Source organism: Pristiophorus japonicus, chromosome 9 (genome assembly GCF_044704955.1).
Source record: "Pristiophorus japonicus isolate sPriJap1 chromosome 9, sPriJap1.hap1, whole genome shotgun sequence".
In the NCBI taxonomy this organism is placed as follows: Eukaryota; Metazoa; Chordata; class Chondrichthyes; family Pristiophoridae; genus Pristiophorus; species Pristiophorus japonicus.
Window position 1 is genome coordinate 42024423 of NC_091985.1, and position 26633 is coordinate 42051055.

At 44.2% G+C, this 26633-nt stretch overlaps 1 protein-coding gene across 7 annotated transcripts in view; it reads right to left on the bottom strand.

Moving 5' to 3' along the window:
• Positions 1-26633, bottom strand: part of LOC139272595 (regulator of G-protein signaling 7) — a 733921-nt gene that overhangs the window by 121833 nt on the left and 585455 nt on the right. For all 7 annotated transcript variants that reach the window (XM_070888671.1, XM_070888670.1, XM_070888672.1 and 4 more), the window contains one exon: positions 2702-2808. In XM_070888671.1, coding sequence (XP_070744772.1) covers positions 2702-2808 — 107 coding nt within the window. The remainder of the gene's footprint in view (positions 1-2701; positions 2809-26633) is intronic.

Here is a 26633-nt window from a genome sequence, read left to right on the forward strand (position 1 = left end):
AACTTCTCTGCGGAAACGCAGCCTTCTGACACAATGTGCATCTCTCAGGTCCAGGTACGAACGTCTGACTCGAAATTGCCGAGATGGGCAAGGCCTCCTGCCCAGCAGCCTACAGGCTCTGATGTTCCTGATGTGATGAGCTCTAATCAATTGTCTCCTACATAACACAATGATGCAAAACACTTGCAAAAGGTGTGACATTGATATTATTGCCCCCATAGTTAAAGTTAAACTTTCAAAGGTCAAAACGGCAGGAAAGCAGGCAGCACAGCACAGGTTCGGAGTTCTGTGTGTCTCTCTCTCTCCCTTCCCCCAAGGTATGTATATGGAACGCACCCAAAGGTCTTTTGTCCTCTCCCCCTCCCCCCTTGAGAGTCATGTGACTCTCTCTCTCCCTCCTCCTCCTCCTCCTCCGCCACCCCCCCCTGCCCCCCACACCCCCAGCCTTTCCATTTATTTACTGCAGCCTGTTGCAGCCTGTCTGGTGAGTTTGCTTCCTGCAGCCTGTGTGTTCTCCGATGTCAGCAGTTCAATCGCTCCCGCCCCTATCCACGGCCGAGTGTTCTTCCAGTGCATTGTCGTCCCGTACCTATCCCGCACCGGCCGGCCCGCTGCCTACCCGGGCCGAGTTTTCAGATGAAGATAGGACTTAGTTCTATTTTTTATTTCTTCTTGAATGCTTATTACTTTTTGTGCTTTGTTTAGTGCTTTATAAGTCTTGGGGCAAGGTCTTCTCCACTTCCCTTCCCGCCCCTATCCCAGGCAGAATGGCCTCCCCCGATGTACTTATCTGCGCTGATTTCTTAACTCTCCACAAGGGTTTTCTGAAGTGGCCATATACATTGGCCGAAGTAGATTTGGAGCAACTATTAGCTGACCAAAGTGGCCTAAATGGCCACAACTGGCGTAGGTGGCTGGTAACGTCCCCTTTTGAGGAAAAAAAACAAAACTAAAAAAATCCTAACGAACTCACTTACACTGGCGCAAACTGAATGTGCAAAATGGGGATTTTTAAGATACTCCAGAAAAATCAAGTTGCTCCAAAAAAAACGGAGCAACTCCTGGCCAAAATCGAGCCCATGGTCACCATTACTGATACTAGCTTTTTAATTCCAGATTTAGTTAATTGAATTAATTAGGATTTGAACTCATGTCGCGGATAATTAGTCTAGACCTCTGATTTACTAGTCCAGTAACATAACCACTATGCTACCATACCGACTTGCAGTTACCTTTTACACAAGGATACCTTTTACACAATCAGGACATCCCAAAATACTTCACAGCCAATGAAGTACTTTGAAAGTGTAGTCGCTGTTATATAGAGAAACACAGCAACCAATTTGTGCAGAGCAAGGTATCTCGAACAGCAAACAAGATTAATTGTACAGTAAATTTGTAATGTATTTGCTTCATGGGTCCTTTGCTTAAGAATTCATAGCAACACATTGCTATTAAGAACTAGTTGGTTTATTAGCAAAGGTTTAACAATCACACTACACATTACCAGTTCATTCACCAGGCTCACAACCACCTGCCTCATCATGGATCAGTGTTATGTATGCATGCTTGTATTGTTATATGATGTCTGTAACACTGAATGTACCTTTACACTGTACACACCTTACCTGTACACCAGAGGGTGCTGCTGCTGGAGACCTAAGGGTTACCTGCACAAGGGAGCTCACCTCTAGGTATCCTCACTCAAGGAGCTGCAAATAAAGGACTACAGTCTACACAGTTTGAGTACCATACCACTGCTTCGTGAAGTCATTAACAAGGTGCCTACATACATAATACATAGAATCATAGAAATTTACAGTACGGAAGGAGGCCATTTCGGCCCATCGTGTCCGTGTCGGCTGACCAAGAGCTATCCAGCCTAATCACACTTTCCAGCTCTTGGGTCGTAGCCCTGTAGGTCACTTTAAGTGCACATCCAAGTATTTTTTAAATGTGGTGAGGGTTTCTGCCTCTATCACCCTTTCAGGCAGTGAGTTCCAGACCCCCACTACTGTCTGGGTGAAGAAATTTCCCCTCATATTTCCTCTAAACCATCCCCAAATTACTTAAAACACTGATATCCTTTAGGGAAGGAAATCTGCCTTCCTTACTCGGCTGGCCGATATGTGACCCTAGCAAAGTGGTTGATTCTTCCCTCTGAAATGGCGGCTCACCACCACCTTCTCAAGGGCAGTTAGGGATGGGGCATAAATGCTGGCCAGCGACACCCACATCCCATGAACACATTTTTTTAAATCCTTTCTATATATAACTATTGGTGGGTTTAGACACTAAGTGGTGGGTTTAGACATTAAATGTGCTTGTACCCAAGTTTCCAATTGACAACTCATTCACATAATTTCAGGGCAAAATTAGACTCATTTTGAAGCATACGAGTGTCGGGTTCAACTGAAATTTAACGGGAAGGGGACAATTAAATAGATGTGTCAAAATGGTTCTGAAAGCCTTTGGAAGACCATCAAAAAATACCTCAATCCATTATTACACTTTGCCATGCTGAAGGGGAAAAGGACTATAAGAGACAGGCAAAAAAGGGAAAGGAAACCTGAGGTTTAGGCATGATTCTGCAGGTAAATGATGGAGCGACAGGTTTAACAGACATAGGTTAATACCCAAATGAAAAAAGAAATAAAATTGACAATTTTGCATTTCAACAATTCGTTTGCATTTAGTCTACCTGAAATCTGTAGAAAGTTCCATCATCTTTTAATGTCAATACATGGTCTGAGATTGGAAAGAAATAGCCATGAGCTGCCATCAGTGTTCCAAGATGCAGTGCTTCTACTGTTCAAAGGAAACAGAGAACAATACAAGAGGTATTTAATTTCTTTAGCATGCTAAAAGACTGTGTTACATTATGATTGACTTGCCAAACATTACATTTTCATAGAAGCAAAAGAGTCTACATCATCTTTTATGAGAATCCATATTATATAATACAGGTACAACGTACAAAATCCGGCTGTCCGAAAACCGGAATTGTCCGAAAACTGGACATTTTTGCGGCGGCAAAGATGGCGACATCGGGCAGCGAGGGACAAGGAAATGGTAAAAACCGCAACGCCGGGGGGCTGCGGCTGGTGAGGATCGGTGGACGGCGAGAAGCGGAAGGTCGGCGGGCGGCCAGGAGCGCCAACAGCAAGATCTGAAATCCGGAAAAATCCAAAGCCGACACAATCTCGGTCCCGAGGTTTCTGGATTTCGGACGTATTGATTTTCTTGTCCGACATCCGGAAAAATCCAAAAATCGGCACGGTCTCAATCCCGAGGTTGCCGGATTTCAGACGTTGTACCTGTAGTAATGAATCGCAAATGTAGCATAGTGAGTTAGGTGAAACAAATAATCAGGTTAAATTCAAATACCTCTGGTATATAATATGAATGAGAATTCCTAAAAGCTGCTCTAAGCCAGAGGAGGCGAGAGAGAACAGTAATTGGAATCAGTAGCAGGGAAGACCGACTTTTGTCTTGGAGCTGCCCGTCCGAGATTGGTATCTCATATTCTGTTTAAAGCATGCATACTCTTGGAGTTCCAGAATGCAAGCATAGTTTCTACCCACAAGGAAGGCGAACTGAGACCAAATAGAAATTTTGGAGATATCACTGGCTTTTAAGGTGGCTGGTTGAATTGACAGGGCACACTCAGCTGTTTTGGAGGCCCGCAGAATATTTCAGGAAATGACAGGCTACATTTTGTTCTTCTAAGGAATATGTAGGGCGGTTTGTGGCTTTTATATGACATTGTGAAGCAATGCACGGCTCAGGGGAAACCCACTCATTAAGAAGCTGTAGCCAAAGAAGCACATGGACAAATCCGATATTTTATCTGGGACATGTACTTCAGCTTCAAGATCTGTGTAAGGGTAGCTGAAAGACTCAATACAGCTTTACTCTTGAAAAAAGAATGAGGCAAAGTTGTTCATTGTTAACTATTCTATTCCATATCTTCATCAATGTATTGGATGGTATTGAGCAGGAATGCATTGGCACAGTTGCTGCAGCATTCCTGATATTAACGCAGTACTCCTTTCCACCCATGATTTTGTGTTGTCGATCTCGGGATGTAATGATAAATTCACTGGCGCTGTGCACCTGGCTGGGATTCATTCTCAGACAAAGAATTACAGGACAGAATAATAAAAAGCAACTTTGACAAGTTTATTTTTCTGTCTAAATGACTGTGAAACTAGCTGAAAACATGCACTTTTATAACTGAATACCATTCAAAATTCTATTTCTTAATATTTGTCAATACATCAGTCATGTTTGACATTCCATTTGCTGGTTATTCAGTGGTATTGATACAGAGATACAAAAGGCGCATAATTAAATTCAATATCTGACAACACCGTAATCTATAAACCAATGAAAATAGTATCGCAACTTGTGGCGCGGCTAGTTTATAGCTAAGAAACATAAGAATGACTGTAGATGGGGTCAGTTTGGTGATAATGCACGTTGGAAATCTATGGTGCAGAATCAGTAGGATGATGCTGGTTTGGTCTCACCCTCGGGATTTCACCACTCGTTGGCCATTGTTAGTTTTCCAATGGCCAAACAAAGAAGACATGGGTGGAAGTCTAAAATAAGGCAGCTGACTTGCCATCTGAGAGAGAAAATGGAAGGTTCACAGTCTTCATCAGATGTTAAATGCCCTGAACAAAACATTGGCAAAGTGTCAATGCTAATTATACATTTCAGATAATGGAACATTTTGTGTTGAGTGTTGGCCCTAGCTCACAAACAAAATCCCCTTTTGCAATACGTCTCAAGTACAAGCACAATACTAAAGATCTGCATTTGTACTGGGAATCGGCAATGTCGCCCGACTGCCATTTTTAAATATATTTAAACTACATGGCTACTGTTGTGTTCTGGCAGCCATTTTTATTCTGCAGCAGTAGACATTAGGGCTTAGAAAACCATCTCAGATTGACGACAATGCAACTGAGTATCAGGCGCTGCGTATAATGGGCAGCCGATCCGATTCCGCCTGTTTTGCGCCACCGCCAGAGATGAATTTCTAGGCCTTTGATAGAAATTTACGGCACATTTTGATCTGGGTCAAAGGTGCAGACACAAATTAATAACCTGAAAGGAAAATTGGGTGGTTTCTATAACGGGCGGCCGGCCCGTAATGTCAGTTTTACACTCTCCAGACACAAGTTGAAAAAAGACTCCCCCAACTCGCTCTGCATTACTTTACTAATGCTCATCTTATATGTCGATCCTTTGTTCACATATTATTTTGTAAAGCTGGGTAAAACCCAATATGCCATTGTTTCTGTATTAATTATTTTCAGTATGTTCCCATGAAAACTTCATTTTGCTTTGTCTTTGATGGCTGCAACAAGCCTGTAAAAATATCAGCCACAGAAAAATACATTTAGTTGCAGTGACTTTGTTAAGGAATCTGAACAATCATTCTCTATCAAAAACAACTTTTTTATGTGCTTAGTGGAGGAAGGTATTGCTGGTGCTGAATCTCTATGGTTACTTCTATAAACTTTCCAAAGTAACAAGTCGACTATCATCATCTGGCAGTATATTAAACACTGAAATATTTTACTGCATCATTTACAAGCTAAGGTAGAATGCAGTTGGATTTAGTTCTGATGGAGCAAATGTCAAACTGTGCTGTTCCAGTTCTGGAATGAACTTCCACAAACTTTGATAGTCATTACTTGTGGTATAACCGATGATGCAAAATGTTTGGCAATAATCTCCAGTCATTGCCATTTGACGTACAAGGTTATTTTAAGTAAAAAGTGAAGTAAATGCAGATCTTCATTTCTTTTCCGGTTTCACCACTGGCACCAGCCTCTGAAACCAAGTCAGACAAGATAATGCTGGCTATATATGGTTGCCAGGATAATGTCAATGATTGGACGTGATTATATTTTAAGAGTGTTAAGACAATAGAAGTGCTGCAGCATTTAAAGATCTCTGTGGTCAGAATTTATTCAACACCATTTTATGTTCCCATATTATTATGCACTGCCCACTATCCTCAAATTCAAATGTTTATTTCAATAGGAGCAGGTAAAGATTCATAACTGGCAGCAAGAGTTTTGGCTCCTTACGCAGGTCTAGATTAGGTACTCAACAGGACGTCAAGAGTACAGATTCATGTCTTCAATTCTCCCATTTAAACTGCTTTTGGTGAAGCAGACTGTAAGACAAGTGCAAATGGAGGAAAGCGCAGAACAAAAAAAATCCACTCAGTCCATCAAGGATATGCCTCCAAAGGCCTTATAATCTTAACATAGACTCTACCTAATCAAATTAATTCCCTAAGGGAAAGTTCTGTATAAATACTTCCTGATCCCTCAAAGGTAATTAAGCAGAATATTTAGAATTCATTCTTATATGTCAGCTCTTCGATCTTGCCCTGCTGCTTTCCAGAGATGAGAACGTCTCCCCAGTGCACAGAAACCATCAGAGCCTGTGGAGTATTTCATCACCTCTGATTGCACTTACCCATACGACCTGCAATTCTGTTCCTAAGCAGATATTTACATAGACCTTTCTTGATGGAGTTAATCAATACAACATGAACTGCTTTTTCTGGGCTCCACACACGCAATATTCTGCGGGGGGACAAAAATTAATTCTTGCACGATGGGCTCTGGTTCAATAGTTCTGAGTTGAAACAAGTCTACAGACAAATGGAAGATTGTCACTTGTAAAGGATGAGGTCTGAAGTTACCAGGGCCTAGAAGCTTCCCGTATGGAGAAGAGGTATGCATCTAACTGGAAATGCTTGGCGTTGGCTGGCAGGTGTCCAAAAATAACAGAACAACCTGACAGTATTAATGGCAGCAGCCAGAGGTGGAAACTATCAAACATGACTGATGACAATTCTGAAGGAAAAGAATGAATAATAAATTGCCCATTGACAGCTGGTGGCACTGTGTCAGCACGATGAAAAGTTCCATGAACACGAGCCTGCTGAGATTTCCACTGCTGGACAAACCTTGCTTCACAGCTGGTTCTGCTCCACGGTAAGTAACATGGAGGTGGAAAGATTGCTTGCTGGAACAAACAGAATGAAAAACTAAGGGCAGAAACTGTCTGAAAACAGGAATGTTAAATGCTTTACTGTACGTAATCTTTAATAAGGCTTTGTAGGATGATTTCTCCCAGATACTTTAGGGGATAAAGAGCCTCCGAGGTGGTCAAGATGGTTTAGCCTGCATTTAGCGCAAAACGCCATCTTGGTACAGGAGTTGAAGCTTGCGCTAGGAACGGCCATCGGAGGATTATTAAGGGGCTGATTGGCAATTAAATTACCTGCCATGCTCATTAACAAAGCTGCATGGCATTTGACCTAACGCCCCCTCCTAACAGTGACCAGCTGATTGGGAGTACAAACTAGTTGTTGCTGAGGATTTCGAGTGCCACTTAAAGGTATTTCACATTTGATTCTTCACCTTGCTGCTGGAGGTTTGAAGAACATTTTTAAAACACTTCTGGGACAGTTTGTCAAGACTTCAATACCAATCTATCAACATTTACTCTGGAAATTTTCTGAGCACGTCTCCTAAAAAGAGTAAATACTTTGTTAGTCTACCTTAAAGGAATCACCAGGAGAAAGAGAGCGCTTGGTCATGAGCATCTTGCTAGGGGTCACCCTTGGTCTGCAGGAGGAATGGGGGGAGGACATGAGGTCAGGCAGAGCAGCATCAGCTGCTGCAGGAAAGAGGGACAGGAGGACGAAGTGGACACCTTCCCTCCTCCTCTTGACCTCCTCCACCAGGACATCCAGTACCACGTCCGAGAAACTGTGTGCCCTCTCACTTGGTCCGAGCCATCCTGAAACCTGTTTGTGTGTCAGCCAGCACACTACACACCTTCAGTAGAGCGCACACATACTGCTCCACGAAAAGTGTGTCTAATCAGCACTTGAGTGCTAAACCTGCAGGTCCCTGTTTTAGCACCTCCGGGAAAGTTCAATTTATGGTAATCACCAATTAGGACCAACATTGTGTGCTAAAACCAGACTTTCAAACAGGTGTGTCTTATTAGCACAGCACCCACTTAGCGCCTTTTTTCACCTGTTGGCCAAAATAACCCCGTCCGAGGATTTCACTTTAAGATTCTCAAAGACCAGGTTACATTTATGCAAATCAAATGAGATATAAGATAGATACTTTTAAGAATGTTGTAACAATCTGCATATAAATCAGTGTTTGTTCTGAGGCAGTAACACCAGCTGTAACTTACACTTATATAGTGCCCTTAATGTAGTAAAACATCCCAAGGCACTTCACTGAAACATTTAACAAAATCTGACACCAAGTCATGTAAGGAGATATTAGGACAGATGACCGAAAGCTTGGTCAAAAAGGTAAGTTTTAAGGAGCGTCTTAAAGAGGAAAGAGAGATAGAGAGACAGAGATTCAGGGAGGGAATTCCAGAGCCTAGGGCCTCAGCAGCTGAAGACATGGCCATCGATTTCTCGGGGGGTTGTGGGGCTGGAGGCGATTACAGCGATAGGGAAAGGCGATGTCGTGGAGGGATTTGAAAACAAGGATGAAAATTTTAAAATCGAAGCGTGGCTTAACCGGGAGCCAATGTAGCTCAGGGAGCACAGGGGTGATGGGTGAACAGGACTAGGTGCAAGTAAGGTAGAGTTTGGATGAGTTTAAGTTTAAGGATCCTGAAGACACAGGTTAGCTAGAAAAATATCATAGTAATTTTCGGATGTGCTTCATTCATGTGGTATGAATTCAATGGCAAGGAAAATTGGGCGGGATGTATAACGGGTGAGTGTATAACTGCCAGTGAATCCGTTACTGCCTGTTTTTCACCCCGGCCAAAGATGAAAATCATCCCCTCTATTTGCCTGAAATGGAGTGCCAATTCGCTCCCTTGTAAGAACTCACCCTACTTACCGAAATCCAGGTAGCTTAGATGCAGGTTAGCAAGAGCCAAGGCTCAGGGAGTTCTCAGTCTTTGTGGGGCCACTGCTTGGCTTTAACTAGTTCAAACCATTGAGCTTATCAGCACAGATCATTGGTAAACATGCACTGTTTCTTCCAGTTAGGACCACCCAACCTGCTGAAGCATTAGCTTACAGGGTTATCTGGAGTCAGTGGGAAGGATTCCCAGTCTCCGGTGATAGGTCTACCCCTTCAGTTCTTATTAAGGAACCAGCATGACTGACCAGTCACGATAGTGCTCTGGAGTGCTGCAGAAGTGCCTGCCACAGATACATTATCAGATTACCAAGTCTGCTACAGAGGGTAGTCTCAACTCCAATCTTTCACTGCCAGGAGCGACAGTTTAGAGCTATTTTAATCCCGAAGAGATGCTGCTTGCCTCGCTCCATCACTTGTCAGACCTGTTATGGATCTATCTGAAACTGATGGATGAAAATATCCTCTCTCTGACAGCCGCAAGCATCCTCTGTAAAATGACTTTAGATAGTCAGATCATTGGCATCAGTCTACATCTAAAAACGTTTATAATTCTGTACTATTTAGCACCAAATTGGTGAGATTTATTACCTCAGTGGGTTGGTTTACATCCTCTGACCTGTGTCTGAATAATGCCTAAATTGATGAGACAAAAGCATGCTCTGTCCGAAGGCAGTAAAGATTAATTTGGCCAGTCTAAATCCAGCTTCCACCGAGTATGGGCAAAACTGCCTTACTTTGGCACTAAGGCTTATAAAATACAGCCGCACTGCACCTGTTTTATCAGGCACAAACTGGCCTACTGAGCCCCCAATATGGCAGGCTGGAAGCACTTGCGTATTCCTGGCCGGAAGTGCATCATCCGCCATAGTGGTGAAGGAAAAACTTACATTTTTGTGGGATCTAGTTCTTTAAAAAAATTTTATAAAATCTACTTGCCCTCAAAAGCCTCCCTTCTCCTTTTGCTTTATCATCATCTTTTGCTGCATATGCAATTTGAGAGGGATATGCTTCTCCAGTGCTTTGGGTATGAAGTTAGCTTCAATTTGGATTCCTTACCACTTGGGATGAACACTGAAATTTGACACTGAATATTGACAAAAGTGTTTTTTTTCTGCTGAAATCTCCCTCAATTATGAGTGCAATTGTTGAAAACTCTGCTATGAAATATAACTTTTTGTAATGTATCTTTTTTGATAGCCTGCATCCCAGAGTACTTAAGGAAGTGGCCCTAGAAATAGTGGATGCATTGATGATCATTTTCCAACAGTCTATCGACTCTGGATCAGTTCCTATGGACTGGAGGGTAGCTAATGTAACACGACTTTTTAAGAAAGGAGGGAGAGAGAAAACGGGTAATTATAGACTGGTTAGCCTGACACCAGTAGTGGGGAAAATGTTGGAGTCAATTATTAAAGATGAAATAGCAGCGCATTTGGAAAGCAGTGACAGGATCGGTCCAAGTCAGCATGGATTTCTGAAAAGGAAATCATGCTTGACAAATCTTCTGGAATTTTTGAGAATGTAACTAGTAGAGTGGACAAGGAGGAACCAGTGGATGTGGTGTATTTGGACTTTCAAAAGGCTTTTGACAAGGTCCCACTCAAGAGATTGGTGTGCAAAATTAAAGCACATGGTATTGGGGGTAATGTACTGACGTGGATAGAGAACTGGTTGGCAAACAGGAAGCAGAGAGTCGGGATAAACGGGTCCTTTTCAGAATGGCAAGTAGTGACTAGTGGGGTGCCGCAGGGCTCAGTGCTGGGACCCCAGCTATTTACAATATACATCAATGATTTAGATGAAGGAATTGAGTGTAATATCTCCAAGTTTGCAGATGACACCAAACTGGGTGACGGTGTGAGCTGTGAGGAGGACGCTAAGAGGCTGCAGGGTGACTTGGACAGGTTAGGTGAGCAGGCAAACGCATGGCAGATGCAGTATAATGTGGATAAATTTGAGGTTATCCACTTTGGTGGCAAAAACAGGAAGGCAGAATATTATCTGAATGGCAGCAGATTAGGAAAAGTGGAGGTGCAACGAGACCTGGGTGTCATGGTACATCAGTCATTGAAAGTTGGCATGCAGGTACAGCAGACAATGAAGAAGGCAAATGGTGTGTTGGCCTTCATAACCAGGGGATTTGAGTATAGGAGCAGGGAGGTCTTACTGCAGTTGTACAGGGCCTTAGTGAGGCCTCACCTAGAATATTGTGTTCAGTTTTGGTCTCCTAATCTGAGGAAGGATGTTCTTGCTATTGAGGGAGTGCAGTGAAGGTTCACCAGACTGATTCCCAGGATGGCAGAACTGACATATGAGGAGAGACTGGATCGACTGGGCTTGTATTGACTGGAGTTTAGAAGGATGAGAGGGGATCTCATAGAACATATAAAATTCTGACGGGAGTGGACAGGTTAGATGCAGGAAGAAGGTTCCCGATGTTGGGGAAGTCCAGAACCAGGGGACATAGTCTAAGGATAAGGGGTAAGCCATTTAGAACTGAGATGAGGAGAAACTTCTTCACTCAGAGAGTTGTTAACCTGTGGAATTCTCCACCGCAGAGAGTTGTTGATGTCAGTTCACTGGATATATTCAAGAGGGAGTTAGATATGGCCCTTACGGCTAAAGGGATCAAGGGGTATGGAGAGAAAGCAGGAAAGGGGTACTGAGATGAATGATTAGCCATGATCTTATTGAATGGTGGTGCAGGCTCGAAGGGCCGAATGGCCTACTCCTGCACCTATTTTCTATGTTTTTATTTGCTTCACGGGTTCTTTGCTTAAGAATTCATAGCAACACATTGCTATTAAGAACTAGTTGGTTTATTAATAACGGTTTAACAATCACACTACTCATTAGCAGTTCATCCACTAGGCATACCTCATCGTGGATGACCTAGGCCCAACTGACTGGGGTTTTATTGAGTTTTGTGAACACCATGTGCCTGGCTAAGCCACTCACAATGCAATAGCTCTACAACTATTTTGTTGTAATCTGTAAAACATAAATCGTTAACTCAAATGCCCCCTGATTAAAGTGGGGGGGGGGGGGTACTAAAACAGAAACTTTCAAACAAGTGCCCCCTTGTTTTTTGTTTATTTTTGTTTTGTTTTGAGGACACCAACACACAATTTATACAAGTGCCCCCTGGCTAAAGGGGGGGGGGGGAGGGGAGCACTAAAACTGACACAATAAACAAATTAAATTTTGGACATTAATTCAAATCAAAATTTGGTTGCCGGGGTTGATGATGCACTCCAGTCCCTCCGGCACCCACCTCTCGCGGAAGGCCGCGAGCGTACCGGTGGACACCGCGTGCTCCATCTCCAGGGACACCCTGGCTCGGATGTAACCGTGGAAGAGAGGCAGTCAGTCGAGCTGAACGACCCCCTCGACCGCCCGCTGCCTGGACCGGCTGATGGCCCCCTTGGCTGTGCCCAGGAGCAGTCCTACGAGGAGGCTTTCCGACCTGCCCGCTCCCCTCCGCACAGGGTGCCCAAAGATCAGGAGGGTGGGAGTGATGTGCAACCAGAATTTGTGGAGCAGCTCCTTCAAATATTGGAATATGGGCTGCAACCTCACACATTCAATAAAAATGTGGAACACGGACTCTTCCAGACCGCAGAAATTGCAGGCGGCCTGGGAGTCTGTGAACAGACTTAAAAACTTATTGGACGGGACTGCTCCGTGCAACAGCCTCCAGGCCAAGTTCCCAATAAATAAAGGAGGACTTCCGTGTAGAGTGCACTCCGTTGGGGACCCCCGCCTCCTCCGGACGGCAAGATGGTGCGCCATGGCGCGTCCAGATGGCAGACGAGGAAGGCAACATGGAGAGTGTGCAAGAGCAGCAACAGCTCTACAACTACTTTCATTGGAAAACAATAAATCAAGTGCCCCCTGATTAAAGGGGGGGACACACCAAACATTTTCAAACAAGTGCCCCCTTGTTTTTTTTGTTTTTTTGGGAGGGTTTTTTTGAGGACACTGAAACACAAATTATACAAGTGCACCCTGGCTAAAAGCAGGAGGGGGGGGGGACTAATACCGGCAAATTAAACAAATTTAAATCCGCGATTGAACCAGGGAGCTTTAGCTCTTCAGTCTAAAGCTCTTCCAACTGAGCTAGTCCGGCCCGACAGCGCAACAGCTCTACAGCTCTTTTGGGGAAAACATAATAAATTAAATCAAGTGCCCCCCGATCTGGGGGACACTCCAAACACTTTTCATGTGCCCTTTTTTTGTTTTTTTTTTTGGTGATTTTTGTGGGGTTTTTTGGGGCATTAAAATCATAATTTTTCAAGTGCCCCCTATAAAAGGGGAGGAGGACACTAAAAATCCGGCAATTAAACAAATTAAACTTTAAAACATGTAAAATCAAATTAAAATTTGGTTGCCGGGGGTGATGATGCACTCCAGTCCCTCCGGTGCCCACCTCTCGCGGAAGGCCGCGAGCGTACCGGTGGACACCGCGTGCTCCATCTCCAAGGACACCCTGGACCGGATGTAAGAGCAGAAGAGAGGCAGGCAGTCGAGCTGAACGACCCCCTCGACCACCCGCTGCCTGGACCGGCTGATGGCACCCTTGGCCGTGCCCAGGAGCAGTCCTACGAGGAGGCCCTCGGACCTACCCGCTCCCCTCCGCACAGGGTGCCCAAAGATCAGGAGTGTGGGACTGAAGTGTAACCAGAAATTGAGGAGCAGCCCCTTTAAATAATGAAACAGGGGCTGCAACCTCGCATACTCCATAAAAACGTGGAACACGGACTCCTCCAGACCGCAGAAATTGCAGGTGGCCTGGGAGCCCGTGAACCGACTTAAAAATTTATTGCACGGGACTGCTCCGTGCACCACCCTCCAGGCCAAGTCCCTGATAAATAGTGGGAGGACTCCTGCGTAGAGTGCACTCCATCGGGGACCCCCGCCTCCTCCGGACGGCAAGATGGTGCGCCATGGCGCGTCCAGATGGCAGACGAGGAAGGCAACGTGGAGAGTGTGCAGGAGCAGCAACAGCTCTACAACTACTTTCATTGGAAAACAATAAATCAAGTGCCCCCTGATTAAAGCGGGGGACACACCAAACATTTTCAAACAAGTGCCCCCTTGTTTTTTTGTTTTTCTGGGAGGGTTTTTTTGAGGGCACTGAAACACAAATTATACAAGTGCACCCTGGCTAAAAGCAGGGGAGGGGGGCACTAAAACCGGCAAATTAAACAAATTTAAATCCGCGATTGAACCAGGGAGTTTTAGCTCTTCAGTCTAAAGCTCTCCCAACTGAGCTAGTACGGCCCGACAGCGCAACAGCTCTACAAACCTGTGAGTATACCCAGAGGTGCATACATTACACTATTGGTGCTGCAGAGCAAGCAGTAATCCAGAGTCAGAGGAATAGAGCATGTGATCTGGCATGTATGGTTGGAAAATGTTCCCCAGATTGGAGGAACAGCGGAGTGAGGCCATGGAGGGATTTGAAGATGAAAGCAACAATCGTGAAATCAATTCACCAGAACACAGGGACTCTGTGGACTCTGGATAGAACAAGGGCGACAAGTGAGCAGGATTTGGTGTTGAAAAAAGATTTAGGTGGAAGAGTTGTGGATTAGCTGAAGTTTGTGATGGTGGAGTTTGGAAGACTGGAAGAGTACTGTTTGAGAAACCACAAGGAGACAGATGGAAGGAGATACAGGTAGAAATTGGAAATTATTTTTAATAAGGAACAGTAAATCTGTGGAATAGATTCTAATAGAAAGTAATGAAAGCAATGATGATTAACTCATTTTAAAAAGATCCATATGAATAACCAGTTAAGAAAACAATTCTAGGCATAAGCGATCAAATCCTATGGCTACCACAATGGCTCAACTGAGCCAGACAGACCAGGACAGTCGCAGGATTGAATCCCAATCTGTACTGTTAGGATCTTAGCTGAGGTGTTGGATGGCAGTTAGAGAGCTATAATTAGCCTCAGCAGCCCAGCTAATCCACAACTCTTTGGCAAGTCCTTTTCAACACCAAAGTCCTGCTCACTCATCACCCTTGATCTATCCAAAGTCCACAGACTCTTTGTGTTCCAGTGAATTGATTTCAAGATTGTTGCTTTCACCTTCAGGGCTTGGAAAATCACTCCGTGTTCCTGAACCTGGTCACTATCCAGCAACTCATGTCAGAAAGATTGTGTACGCAGACATCACAGCAGGATAGACGGGGCTTTGCCCGAATGAATGTCACAGTCGAATAGCTTTCTATGGAAAGGAAATTCAGGCAGGATGTACAGTAGGTGGCACATCAGCTACCACTCATATTGCACCCCCGCCCCACCCTGTGTATATGTATCCTTGATCTTTCCGTTCCTCCTTCCAGTTAAGAATGCCCACATTGAGAATATACTGCTTTCATTGTTCTTTTTCACTAACAATGGTTTTTCACATCTGTCTACAATGAACTGTATCTTCTATTTATCTGCGCACTTTGCTAACTATATGTCCTCTTACATTCTTCTGCATTCATTAAAATCTTTGCGGAGCACATGCCAACTCATCACTCATGCACAAGCAATATTCAAAAGGCAATCTATCTTGATGGTCCGATGAATTTTTTGATAATATTCATGATTCAGCTCTGGCAGTAGAAATAAACCAATTATTTGATCTTATGCATTCATAACCTTTCATCTTGTCTGCAGCATCATTTTAACTCCTGGACTGGAATGCGACAAAGCACGTGCAAAGAACGACCATCAGGGAGGCTTGGCTGATTTTAAAGTTTGGGCCTCCTTAGCACCCTGCTTGCTAACTTCCTGACCAAAACAGCAGGGAAGTTGGTGGGAAGCAGCTGCCCTTCTGTTAAATGGCAGGAGGCCACTGCCAGGAAGGGTCTCTGGAACAGGTAAATGCTTCAGGAGGGGAATCCCAGTTAGGGGAGGGGGGTGGGGGGGAAGCCCGGGGCAGGGGAAGTCCATTTTCTTGTGGGGCCAGAGGAGTACGTTTGGCCTCAGGGGAGGTGGAGGCGAAAAGCCATAACTCTTTCCCCCCCTCCCTCAGCTTAAAATAGCCAATGATATAATTGCCGCCTGATCTGCTTATTTAAAAAGGTCCCCTTCCAGTTTGGAGCGATTGTCCTTGCCGTCTACAATTTAAAATTGCAGTTGGCCAGATCAAGGTGGGAAAGGAGTGGATAAATCTCTTGCTCCATTTTGTGGTTTTCGCGAGTTAAAATCGACCCCTATGTGTTTTCATTTATCTCAGATGTACTTAATCTGATTTTTTAAACATGTATTTTCCTCCTCTTAAATCGGCTTCTTTTCTAACTCAGTTTTGTCTCATTAGTGAACACTTTTCTCAGTTCACCAGCTATGTAAGAATAAAAGTGTTTAGTAATGATAACATTGATTCTGTATATATAAATGTTAAAAGTGTAGATTATACGAAAAGACAAGTTTGAAGAAACAAAATGGAAAACTTCCCCAAGCCTATGTGTTCTCTGGCTGGGCAGACCCAAGGAACAAAGGAAACATGGCTTTAAAACTCATCAAACTAGAAAAGGTGTTAATTGGAAAGCCATTAACATAGTCAGGAAAACTTGCTTCCACTCTTAGCATGAGTTCTTAGGTGGCTGTACAGTCCAATACGAGAACCACAGTCTCTGTCACAGGTGGAACAGACAATGGTTGAAGGAAAGGGTGGGTGGGACTGGTTTGCCGCACGCTCTTTCTGCTGCCTGCGCTTGATTTCTGCATTTTCTCGACGACGAGACTCGAGGTGCTCAGCGCCCTCTTGGATGCACTTCCTCCATTTAGGGTGATCTTTGGCCAGGGACTCCCAGGTGTCAGTGGGGATGTTGCACTTTATCAGGGAGGCTTTGAGAGTGTCCTTGTAACGTTTCCGCTGCCCTCCTTTGGCTCGTTTGCTGTGAAGGAGTTCTGAGTAGAGAGTTTGCTTTGGGAGTTTCGTGTCTGGCCTGCCCAGCAGAGCTGGTCAAGTGTGGTCAGTGCTTCAATGCTGGGGATGTTGACCTGAACGAGGACGTTAACGTTGGTGCATTTGTCTTCCCAGGGGATTTGTAGGATCTTGCGGAGACATCATTGGTGGTATTTCTCCAGCGATGTGAGGTGTCTACTGTACATGGTCCATGTTTCTGAGCCATACAGGAGGGCGGGTATTACGACAGCCCTGTAGACCATGAGCTTGATGGCAGTTTTGAGGGCCTGATCTTCAAACACTCTTTTCCTCAGGCGGCCGAAGGTTGCACTGGGGCACTGGAGGCGGTGTTGGATCTTGTCGTCGATGCCTGCTCTTGTTGATAGGAGGCTCCCGAGATAAGGGAAGTGGTCACGTTGTCCAGGACCGCACCATGGATCTTGATGACTGGGGGGCAGTGCTGTGGAGGACCTTTGTCTTACTGATGTTTAGCGTAAGGTCCATGCTTTCGTACGCCTATTATTCAAGATGGCTGCCGGGGTGGCAGTTCCCTCGGGAGCTCCCCTGCCGAATCAACTTTACCTTGCCATTCGACAACTATCCATCCTCAACCTCCCCCCTCCCGCTGTCTGAACTCCCCCTAGACCTAACAGACCCTAATAGAGGGTGCATAAATCCCTGCCTTAAACCCCTAATCCTGCGAATCCCAAAATCCGGGCCTATCTCAGGCCTCGCTCCAAGCAACCCATCGGCGATGACTCGGACGTCCGGAAAGTCATTAACCTAATCAAGAAACGGCACCGGCCCTCCAGACAGACACATGTATGAGGAAAAGCCAATTAGGAACGGCCCTGGAACCAAGACCCAATCCTGGGGCTTTCTGAGAAACAATGGACTTAAGGGATATAAAAACTCAAGCGAAAAGATTGCTGCGTCTCTCTTTTCTTTAGCACACGGCAAAAGCAGGACCTTTCTCTACAGACCAAGAAACAGGCCGTATGCTTTACCAGAGGGAAGTGAAATATACCTTTTTGTACCTTTTTGTAAAGTATTATTGTAACATCATTGTATCTGTTGTAACTAAGTAGATCCGTAGGTTAGCTGACGACTGCTGTTTTTCTGATAGATGTGCATGTGTGTGTGTTTAATAAACTATTCCAAAATGTTGTTAAAAGAACCGGTCTTACTGTCGATTTAATGCCAGAGATTTAGAAATCTTACAGCTACTGGTATGCATCTATGATCACAGCATAGAAATCAGCCAGGGCTTTTAATCATGATAACCACAGAGTGGAGATAACAGTGAGGCAGATGGGCCATTAAAGTAACTGACATAAAAGAAGAGTAAAGGAGCATCAGGTTAGAACACTGTACTCTTAGCTCTGGAATTTTGTTGCATATCCAGCCTAGACAGATGGTAACAGAATCTCTTCTCTCCACTTGCTGTATAACTCCTAAGTAAAATGAGTTTTGGGCAATCTCACAGGGTTCCTATTGGGAGTGAGTTCACACTTTAGAATTCACCACTAATTAACACTAAGTTGGGAGTGTCATGCAGGGAAACTGCTGAGATAGCTGCTATGGAAAATGGGAACTGTCGAGCCATTAGGGGGCATTCTTCTGAGACTGGAATTGGGATGCATTGTGGAGCAGTGCAGAGGAAGCTTGCTCCCCATGTCTTATCAAACCAGTTGGTATGAACAAGGATCATTCAAGAAGATCACCTCATTTCGCCCTCTCAGGTTGCATGACAAGTAGGCATCCCAGCTTTCCTTGAAACTCAGATCACGATTACACAAGTAAAAGCATGGTTTTGGGGCATCATGTGTTGTAAGTATAACTACGCAGCATCCATGGACAGGTCAGTGGTACTCCAAATTTCAGAGGAAGCCAGAGGACCCAGACTGTTCAGGTCATATAGCCTGGACATCTACCTACCAACACCTGACTTAGCAATTCAGCAATAGATTATACTGATAGCTAGAGATAGGGTGGCACCAATGCATAAAGTTATCGCGTGCATTTGTATTTTCCCATATTGAGTCAGCTTCCATTTAGTTTGTTTCTTGCAATATTGGCAAAGTTGACACAGTAAGAGCCACTTTGGATTCAGTAAAAGAAAGACTTGCATTTATATAGCGCCTTTCATGACCACCGGACATCTCAAAGCATTTTACAGCCGATGAAGTACTTTTGGAGTGTAGTTCTAATGTGGGAAACGTGGCAGCCAATTTGCACATAGCATGCTCCCACAAACAGCAATGTGATAATGACCAGATAATCTGTTTTTGCTTTGTTGATTGGGGGATAAATATTGGCCAGGACACCAGGGATAACTCTCCTGCTCTTCTTTGAAACAATGCCATGGGATCTTTTACATCCACCTGAGAGAGCAATTGGGGCCTCGGTTTAACATCTGATCCAAAAGATGGCACCTCCAAAGTGCAGTCCCTCAGTACTGCACTGGAGTGACAGCCTAGATTTATGTGCTCAAGTCTCTGGAGTGGGACTTGAACCCACAACCTTCTGACTCAGAGACAAGTGTGTTACCCACTGAACCACAGCTGACAGTAGCTCTATACATAGCATATTTGTGCTGCTACGTGTGCAAATGCATGATGAAGATTTAGTGTAACAAGCACATAAGTCAGTAGCCAACTCTACACTCGTGCCTGACTTGGAAGCACATTTCTCAGACACTTGGTACAAAAGCTAGAAACATGTTCCATTCTCTAGAGTGACACCTCTCACCACAAAATACAACGCCTTCCCCAAACTCAAACTCCCCTTTATTCTCATAATAAAACTGCGTAAGAAAGAAAGCACCCAGTAGCACAGTGATAATGGCATTATCAGTGCACTTCAAGATTACCAGTTCAAGCTTCAGTGCTAACTAACTCTAGAATCTGCCAAGTACGAAATATAGTGAGGTTTACAGGATTTTAGCAGACTAGTTGCAACAGACACACGGGGGCTAAATTGACTAACACCAATCGTGGTACGTGATTAACACGCGTCCATTCATTGCATTTCAGGCAGCACGTTAAATTCATATGCTTTGTCTCACCCTCACACACTTAGCACTGTTGTAAGCCTCGCACCCACAACTCACAGCTTGCACCGACTGGCAGTTATATCCAATGCTGTCCTTGTCCTGCTTTGAGGTTGCAGTTGAACCTGCAGCAGTTGGCAGATTTCAGTCACGACCTCTTTTGTGAAGCGAAGATGTCTCAGGCATTGGTCCTCCTGAAGTTGAGGTAAGAGAATTGCTCCTTAAAGACCTATGGCGGATATGACATCCTGCTGAGAACCCTTCTCACCCTCCTCCTCTTCAACAGCTTATCCTGCTCTGCATGGCCTCTCCCAGTCATGCTCAATTCCCAGAGGAAGCCCTACTAGGCTACCCATGTCTGCAAGCAACTTGTTTCCATACAAGCTTTTAAATGAGCAAAAGGTTACTTCAGCACCAGCTAAGCCATTCCCTGTAGACTATTCAAACTTTAGCCAAGGATAGGAAAGCTCAAAAAACATATACAATTGCACCAGCAGCCAGAAGAAATAATCCAGCAACTAATTTGTAAGTAGTTCATGATCTCTTTAAATTGCACATTTAATGTCAACTTCAGCTGTGTGAGGTTAGTGTAGGCTGGAGCATGGAATTGGAAAATGGCAGCACTGGCGTCAAATCAGTGTTGCACATTGATTCACATTGTGATCTGCCTGCTCTGCATGCTGCCGCCAGTCATTAGATGCACGCGCAAAACCCTTTTATCAAGATGGTGCCCTGCGCACTCTTCGTCGGAAGTGCGCGCGAACATCTCGGATCCCATTTTCAAGCATTAGGTGCCACATAGCCCCTAACAAATGGGTGCTACACAGGCCACTTTAGCCTCCACAATGTTTTAAAACATCTAAATCTGGAGATTGGAATCAAGAGCACTCGCATTTCATTGAGCACAATCCCCTTTACAAAATATGTAATTTCAAGTATCTACACTCAAACTGAGAACATGCGCTTTTATTCAATATACGGAGAAGAGAAAGAAAGACTTGAATTTCGCGACCACAAGACGTCTCAAAGCACTTTACAGCCAATGAAGTACTTTTGGAGTGTAGTCACTGTTGTAATGTGGGAAACGTGGCAGTAATTTGTACACAGCAACTCCCACAAACAGCAATGTGATAATGACCAGATAAACTGTTTTTTGTTATGTTGGTTGAGGGATAAATATTGGCCAGGACACCGGGGATAATTCCCCTGCTCTTCTTCGAAATAGTGACATGGAGGGCACCTGAGAGGGCAGACGGGGCCTCGGTTTAATGTCTCATCCAAAAGACGGCACCTCCGACAGCACAGCACTCCTTTCAGGAGTGGAAGCAAGTCTTCCTTGATTCCGAGGGACTGCCTATGATGATAATGATGATGATGATGACGGCGACTCCTTCAGCAATGCACTGGGCTGTCAGCCTAGATTTATGTGCTTAAGTCCTGAAGAGGGCATTGCAGGTGCTTTGCTGCATTACCGGCACAGACATATTCAATCAACAAGGTTTGTGTGCATCCTGTCAGGCAAGCATCACCATCAACAGGGTGCCAAACTAAGGCTGCAACATTAGCACCAGAAGAACCTGTCAACCCATCACACCTACAACTGAAAGTTAACAATAGCCTCTGGTGATAGTACTGTGTCCACAGAGGTGTGAAGTGAGCAGTCCATTAATGTGCCACATAACCAGCACGCCTCTGACACTTGAAATCAATCTTTCAAGCCATTTTATGAAGAATGTTGTTTTCCAATTACAAAGAGGAAGACATGTATATCTCTGAGGGGAAAAAATGGTGCAAAATCTTGTGAAAGAGGAAGCTCATGTGACAAGGTGATAACACATTTTGCTAATGCATGTTCCACCAGAGGTATGTGTGAGAAATATGGGAATCTCTTGTCTTTATTTGATATGTTTTTTTTAATATCAAGTTCAAAGTGGAGCCAGTTTTGTTATCACTAGGTTTCAAAATGAAGGATGGAAGACAGGCTGTCTGTGAGAAGCAGGCGAGATTAATTGATCTGGAAATTAGTCAAGATGAAGGGGCTCTGTTGTAAGCATAAATTAAATTGTTAGGGTAATAGTAACCCAGAAGATCTGCAATTAAATGCTTGTTAGCATTCCATGCAGCACTGCTCAGGGTAAATTTTTATCTTTATTTGTGGACTCATGATTTTCCATTCAATAAATTTAATATGGGCCTATGAATTAGGTGCAGATCCCTTTAAATATGCTCCATGCCAGGAGCATTAAAGATGAAAATTTACCCCCTGTGTATAGTGGATTTGATCTTGATAGCACTGCCTTCGGAAGCCTTTATAAAACTGTGGGATTCTCTTGTAGTCTTTAGTTCTGGCGTAGGAATAATGATATATTAACCTTTAATGGATTTATTCTAGTTGTGTTGATTTTGAAACATTGTACTCTTTATAAGAACATAAGAAATAGGAGCAGGAGTAGGCCATTTGGCTCCTCAAGCCTGCTCCACCATTCAACAAGATCATGGCTGATCTGATCATGGACACAGCTCCACTTCCCTGCCCACTCCCCATAACCCTTTACTCCCTTATTGCTCAAAAATCTGTCTACCTCTGCCTTAAATATATTCAATGATCCAACCTCCACAGCTCTCTAGGCCAGAGAATTCCATCGATGTACAACCCTCAGAGAAGAAATTCCTCCTCATCTCAGTTTTAAATGGGCGGCCCCTTATTCTAAGACTATGTCCCCTAGTTTAAGTTTCCCCTATGAGTGGAAATATCCTCTCTGCATCCACCTTGTCGAGCCCCATTATCTTATTAGTTTCAATAAGATCAGCTCTCATTCTTCTGACCTCCAAAGTGTTCCCAACCTACTCAACCTATCCTCATAAGTCAACCCCCTTATCTCCGGAATCAACCTACTGAACCTTCTCTGAACAGCCTCCAATTCAAGTATATCCTTCCTTAAATACAGAGACCAAAACTGTACGCAGTACTCCAGGTGTGGCCTCACCAATACCCTGTACAGTTGTAGCAGGACTTCTCTGCTTTTATACTCTCTTCCCCTTGCAATAAAGGCCAACATTTCATTTGCCTTCCTGATTACTTACTGTACCTGCATACTAACTTTTTGTGTTTCATACACAAGGACCCCAGGTCTCTCTGTACTGCAGCACTTTACAATTTTTCTCCATTTAAATTATAATTTGCTTTTCTATTATTTCTGCCAAAGTAGTTAACCTCACATTTCCCACATTATAAGCCATCTGCCAAATTGTGCCCACTCACTTAACCTGTCTGTATCCCTTTGCAGATTTTTTATGTCTTCCTCACAGTTTGCTTTCCCACCCATCTTTGTATCAGCAAACGTGGCTACATTACACTCGGTCCCTTCATCCAAGTCATTAATATAGATTGTAAATAGTTGCGGACCCAGCACCGATCCCTGCAGAACCCCACTAGTCACTGTTTACCAACCGTAAAATGACCCATTTATCCCGACTCTCTGTTTTCTGTTAGTTAACCACTCCTCTATCCATGCTAATATATTACCCCAAACCCCGTGAGCTTTTATATTGTGCAGTAACCTCTTATGTGGCATTTTATCAAATGCCTTCTGGAAATCCAAATACACCACAACCAGTGGTTCCACCTTATCCACCCTGCTCATTACATCCTCAAAGAACTCCAGCAAATTTGTCAAACATGATTTCCCTTTCATAAAACCATGCTGACTCTGCTTGACTGAATCATGCTTTTCCAAAAGTCCCGCTACTGCTTCCTTAATAATGGACTCCAGCATTTTTCCAACAACAGATGTTAGGCTAACTGGCCTATAGTTTCCTGCTTTTTGTCTGCCTCCTTTTTTAAATAGGGGCGTTACATTTGCGATTTTCCAATCTGCTGGGACCGCCCCAGAATCCAAGAAATTTTGATAGATTACAACCAATGCATCCACTATCTCTGTAGCTACTGCTCTTAAGACTCTCGGATGTAAGCCATCAGGTCCAGGGGACTTGTCTGCCTTTAGTCCCATTATTTTACCTAGTACTGCTTCATTAGTGATAGTGATTGTATTAAGTTCCTCCTTACCTATAGCCCTTTGATTATCCACTATTAGGATGTTCTTAGTGTCTTCTACCATGAAGACCAATACAAAATATTTGTTCAATGTCTCTGCCATTTCCCTGTTCTCCATTATTAATTCTTCAGTCTCATTCTCCAGGGGACCAACATTTACTTTAGCCAATCTTTTCCTTTTTATGTACCTGTAGAAACTCTTACTATCTGTTTTTATATTTCCAAGGGCTAGAACCTCCACTTATTTTGCACGCTTAACGCCCACTTAACGCCCATTTTACCGTTGAAATGACGTATATTGCCCATATAACGCCAATTTTGGCACAAAATGGAAACTTTCGGGCACTTTTAGGAAACTTATCGCCAAACGTTACTTTTCCCATGTGCTTAACGCCGGGAAAAAATATTACCGCCCGCCTATAATATCGGCCACCGTTACTTTCCGCACGGAAATAACGCCGAGATTCAATTTTAACGCCCGCCCACTGTTTTTTGTCGTAAAGAGCATATTTACCCAAACTAGCGGCCATGAGGTCACTCAGTATCAATTTCATCACCTCGCACACATATCGCCCACAATATCGCTCACCCAAAAAAAATCGCCCACAAAAAGTGGAACTAACCGGAACGAATGCCAGCGGTGTGGCTGGCACTCTTACATGAGGAGCTGATATCTGAAAGATTTGCCTGAAAGAGTACTGATGTGAGTGACAACGCTGACACACTGCTGTGTGTGTGCAGCTCAGACATCAATGGTGCCCATCATCGTGGTGCCAGTTAAAGTTTATGTTGATTGATGTTAAGTTTTATTTAACCCTTTCATGGTAAGGAATCACCAGTGTGTAACGGTCCAGCTATCTAAGACAATGCGCAACAAGGTTATGTTCAATAACAAAAATTTATTACCAACATTGAAATCATAAGTATCACAGCCAATAACACCCAACCACCGCCCACACCCCACTTTTTCCAGCATTGACATAAATCACAGGTTCATCATGTCCACCAACACAGAATACAAAGGCAAAGCAGGAGTGTGGTCCCCAGCCCCAATACATTGCAACAAATTGCATACACCCAGATGGAGATATAACATAGCCATCACCTGCGCACATGCACCTCAATTTCCTTCCCCCCCTCCCCTTATTCTTCCCACCACTATCCCTTACCCTCCTCGCTCCATGGCACCTGGTCGAGGAGCTCCTCAGGCGGTGCCTCATTGGGGTGGATGAAGGCAGATGCTGTGGTTGCACAGGTACGGGAGCGAGGCGGTGGGGGGGGGGGCGGGTGCCGAGGGTCCCCTGCAGTCAGAATCAGGGGAAGTCATAAAGGGGAACAAAGAAATAGCAGACCAATTGAACAAGTACTTTGGTTCGGTATTCACTAAGGAGGACACAAACAACCTTTCGGGTTTAAAAGAGGTCAGAGGGTCTAGTAAGAAGGAGGAACTGAGGGAAATCCTTATTAGTCGGGAAATTGTGTTGGGGAAATTGATGGGATTGAAGGCCGCTAAATCCCCAGGGCCTGACAGACTGCATCCCAGAGTACTTAAGCAGATGGCCTTGGAAATAGCAGATGCATTGACAGTCAATTTCCAACATTCCATAGACTCTGGATCAGTTCCTATGGAGTGGAGGGTAGCCAATGTAACCCCACTTTTTAAAAAAGGAGGGAGAGAGAAAACAGGGAATTATCGACCGGTCAGCTTGACATCGGTAGTGGGTAAAATGATGGAATCAATTATTAAGGATGTCATAGCAGCGCATTTAGAAAGAGGTGACATGATAGGTCCAAGTCAGCATGGATTTGTGAAAGGGAAATCATGCTTGACAAATCTTCTGGAATTTTTTGAGGATGTTTCCAGTAGAGTGGACAAGGGCGAACCAGTTGATGTATTTGGACTTTCAGAAGGCTTTCGACAAGGTCCCACACAAGAGATTAATGTTCAAAGTTAAAGCACATGGGATTGGGGGTAGTGTGCTGATGTGGATTGAGAACTGGTTGGCAGACAGGAAGCAAAGAATAGGAGTAAATGGGTACTTTTCAGAATGGCAAGCAGTGACTAGTGGGGTACCGCAAGGTTCTGTGCTGGAGCCCCAGCTGTTTACATTGTACATTAATGATTTAGACGAGGGGATTAAATGTAGTATCTCCAAATTTGCGGATGACACTAAGTTGGGTGGCAGTGTGAGCTGCGAGGAGGATGCTATGAGGCTGCAGGGTGACTTGGATAGGTTAGGTGAGTGGGCAAATGCTTGGCAGATGAAGTATAATGTGGATAAATGTGAGGTTATCCACTTTGGTGGTAAAAACAGAGAGACAGACTATTATCCGAATGGTGACAGATTAGGAAAAGGGGAGGTGCAATGAGACCTGGATGTCATGGTACATCAGTCATTGAAGGTTGGCATGCAGGTACAGTAGGCGGTTAAGAAAGCAAATGGCATGTTGGCCTTCATAGCGAGGGGATTTGAGTACAGGGGCATGGAGGTGTTACTACAGTTGTACAGGACCTTGGTGAGGCCACACCTGGAGTATTGTGTACAGTTTTGGTCTCCTAACTTGAGGAAGGATATTCTTGCTATTGAGGGAGTGCAGCGAAGGTTCACCAGACTGATTCCCGGGATGGCGGGACTGACATATCAAGAAAGACTGGATCAACTGTGCTT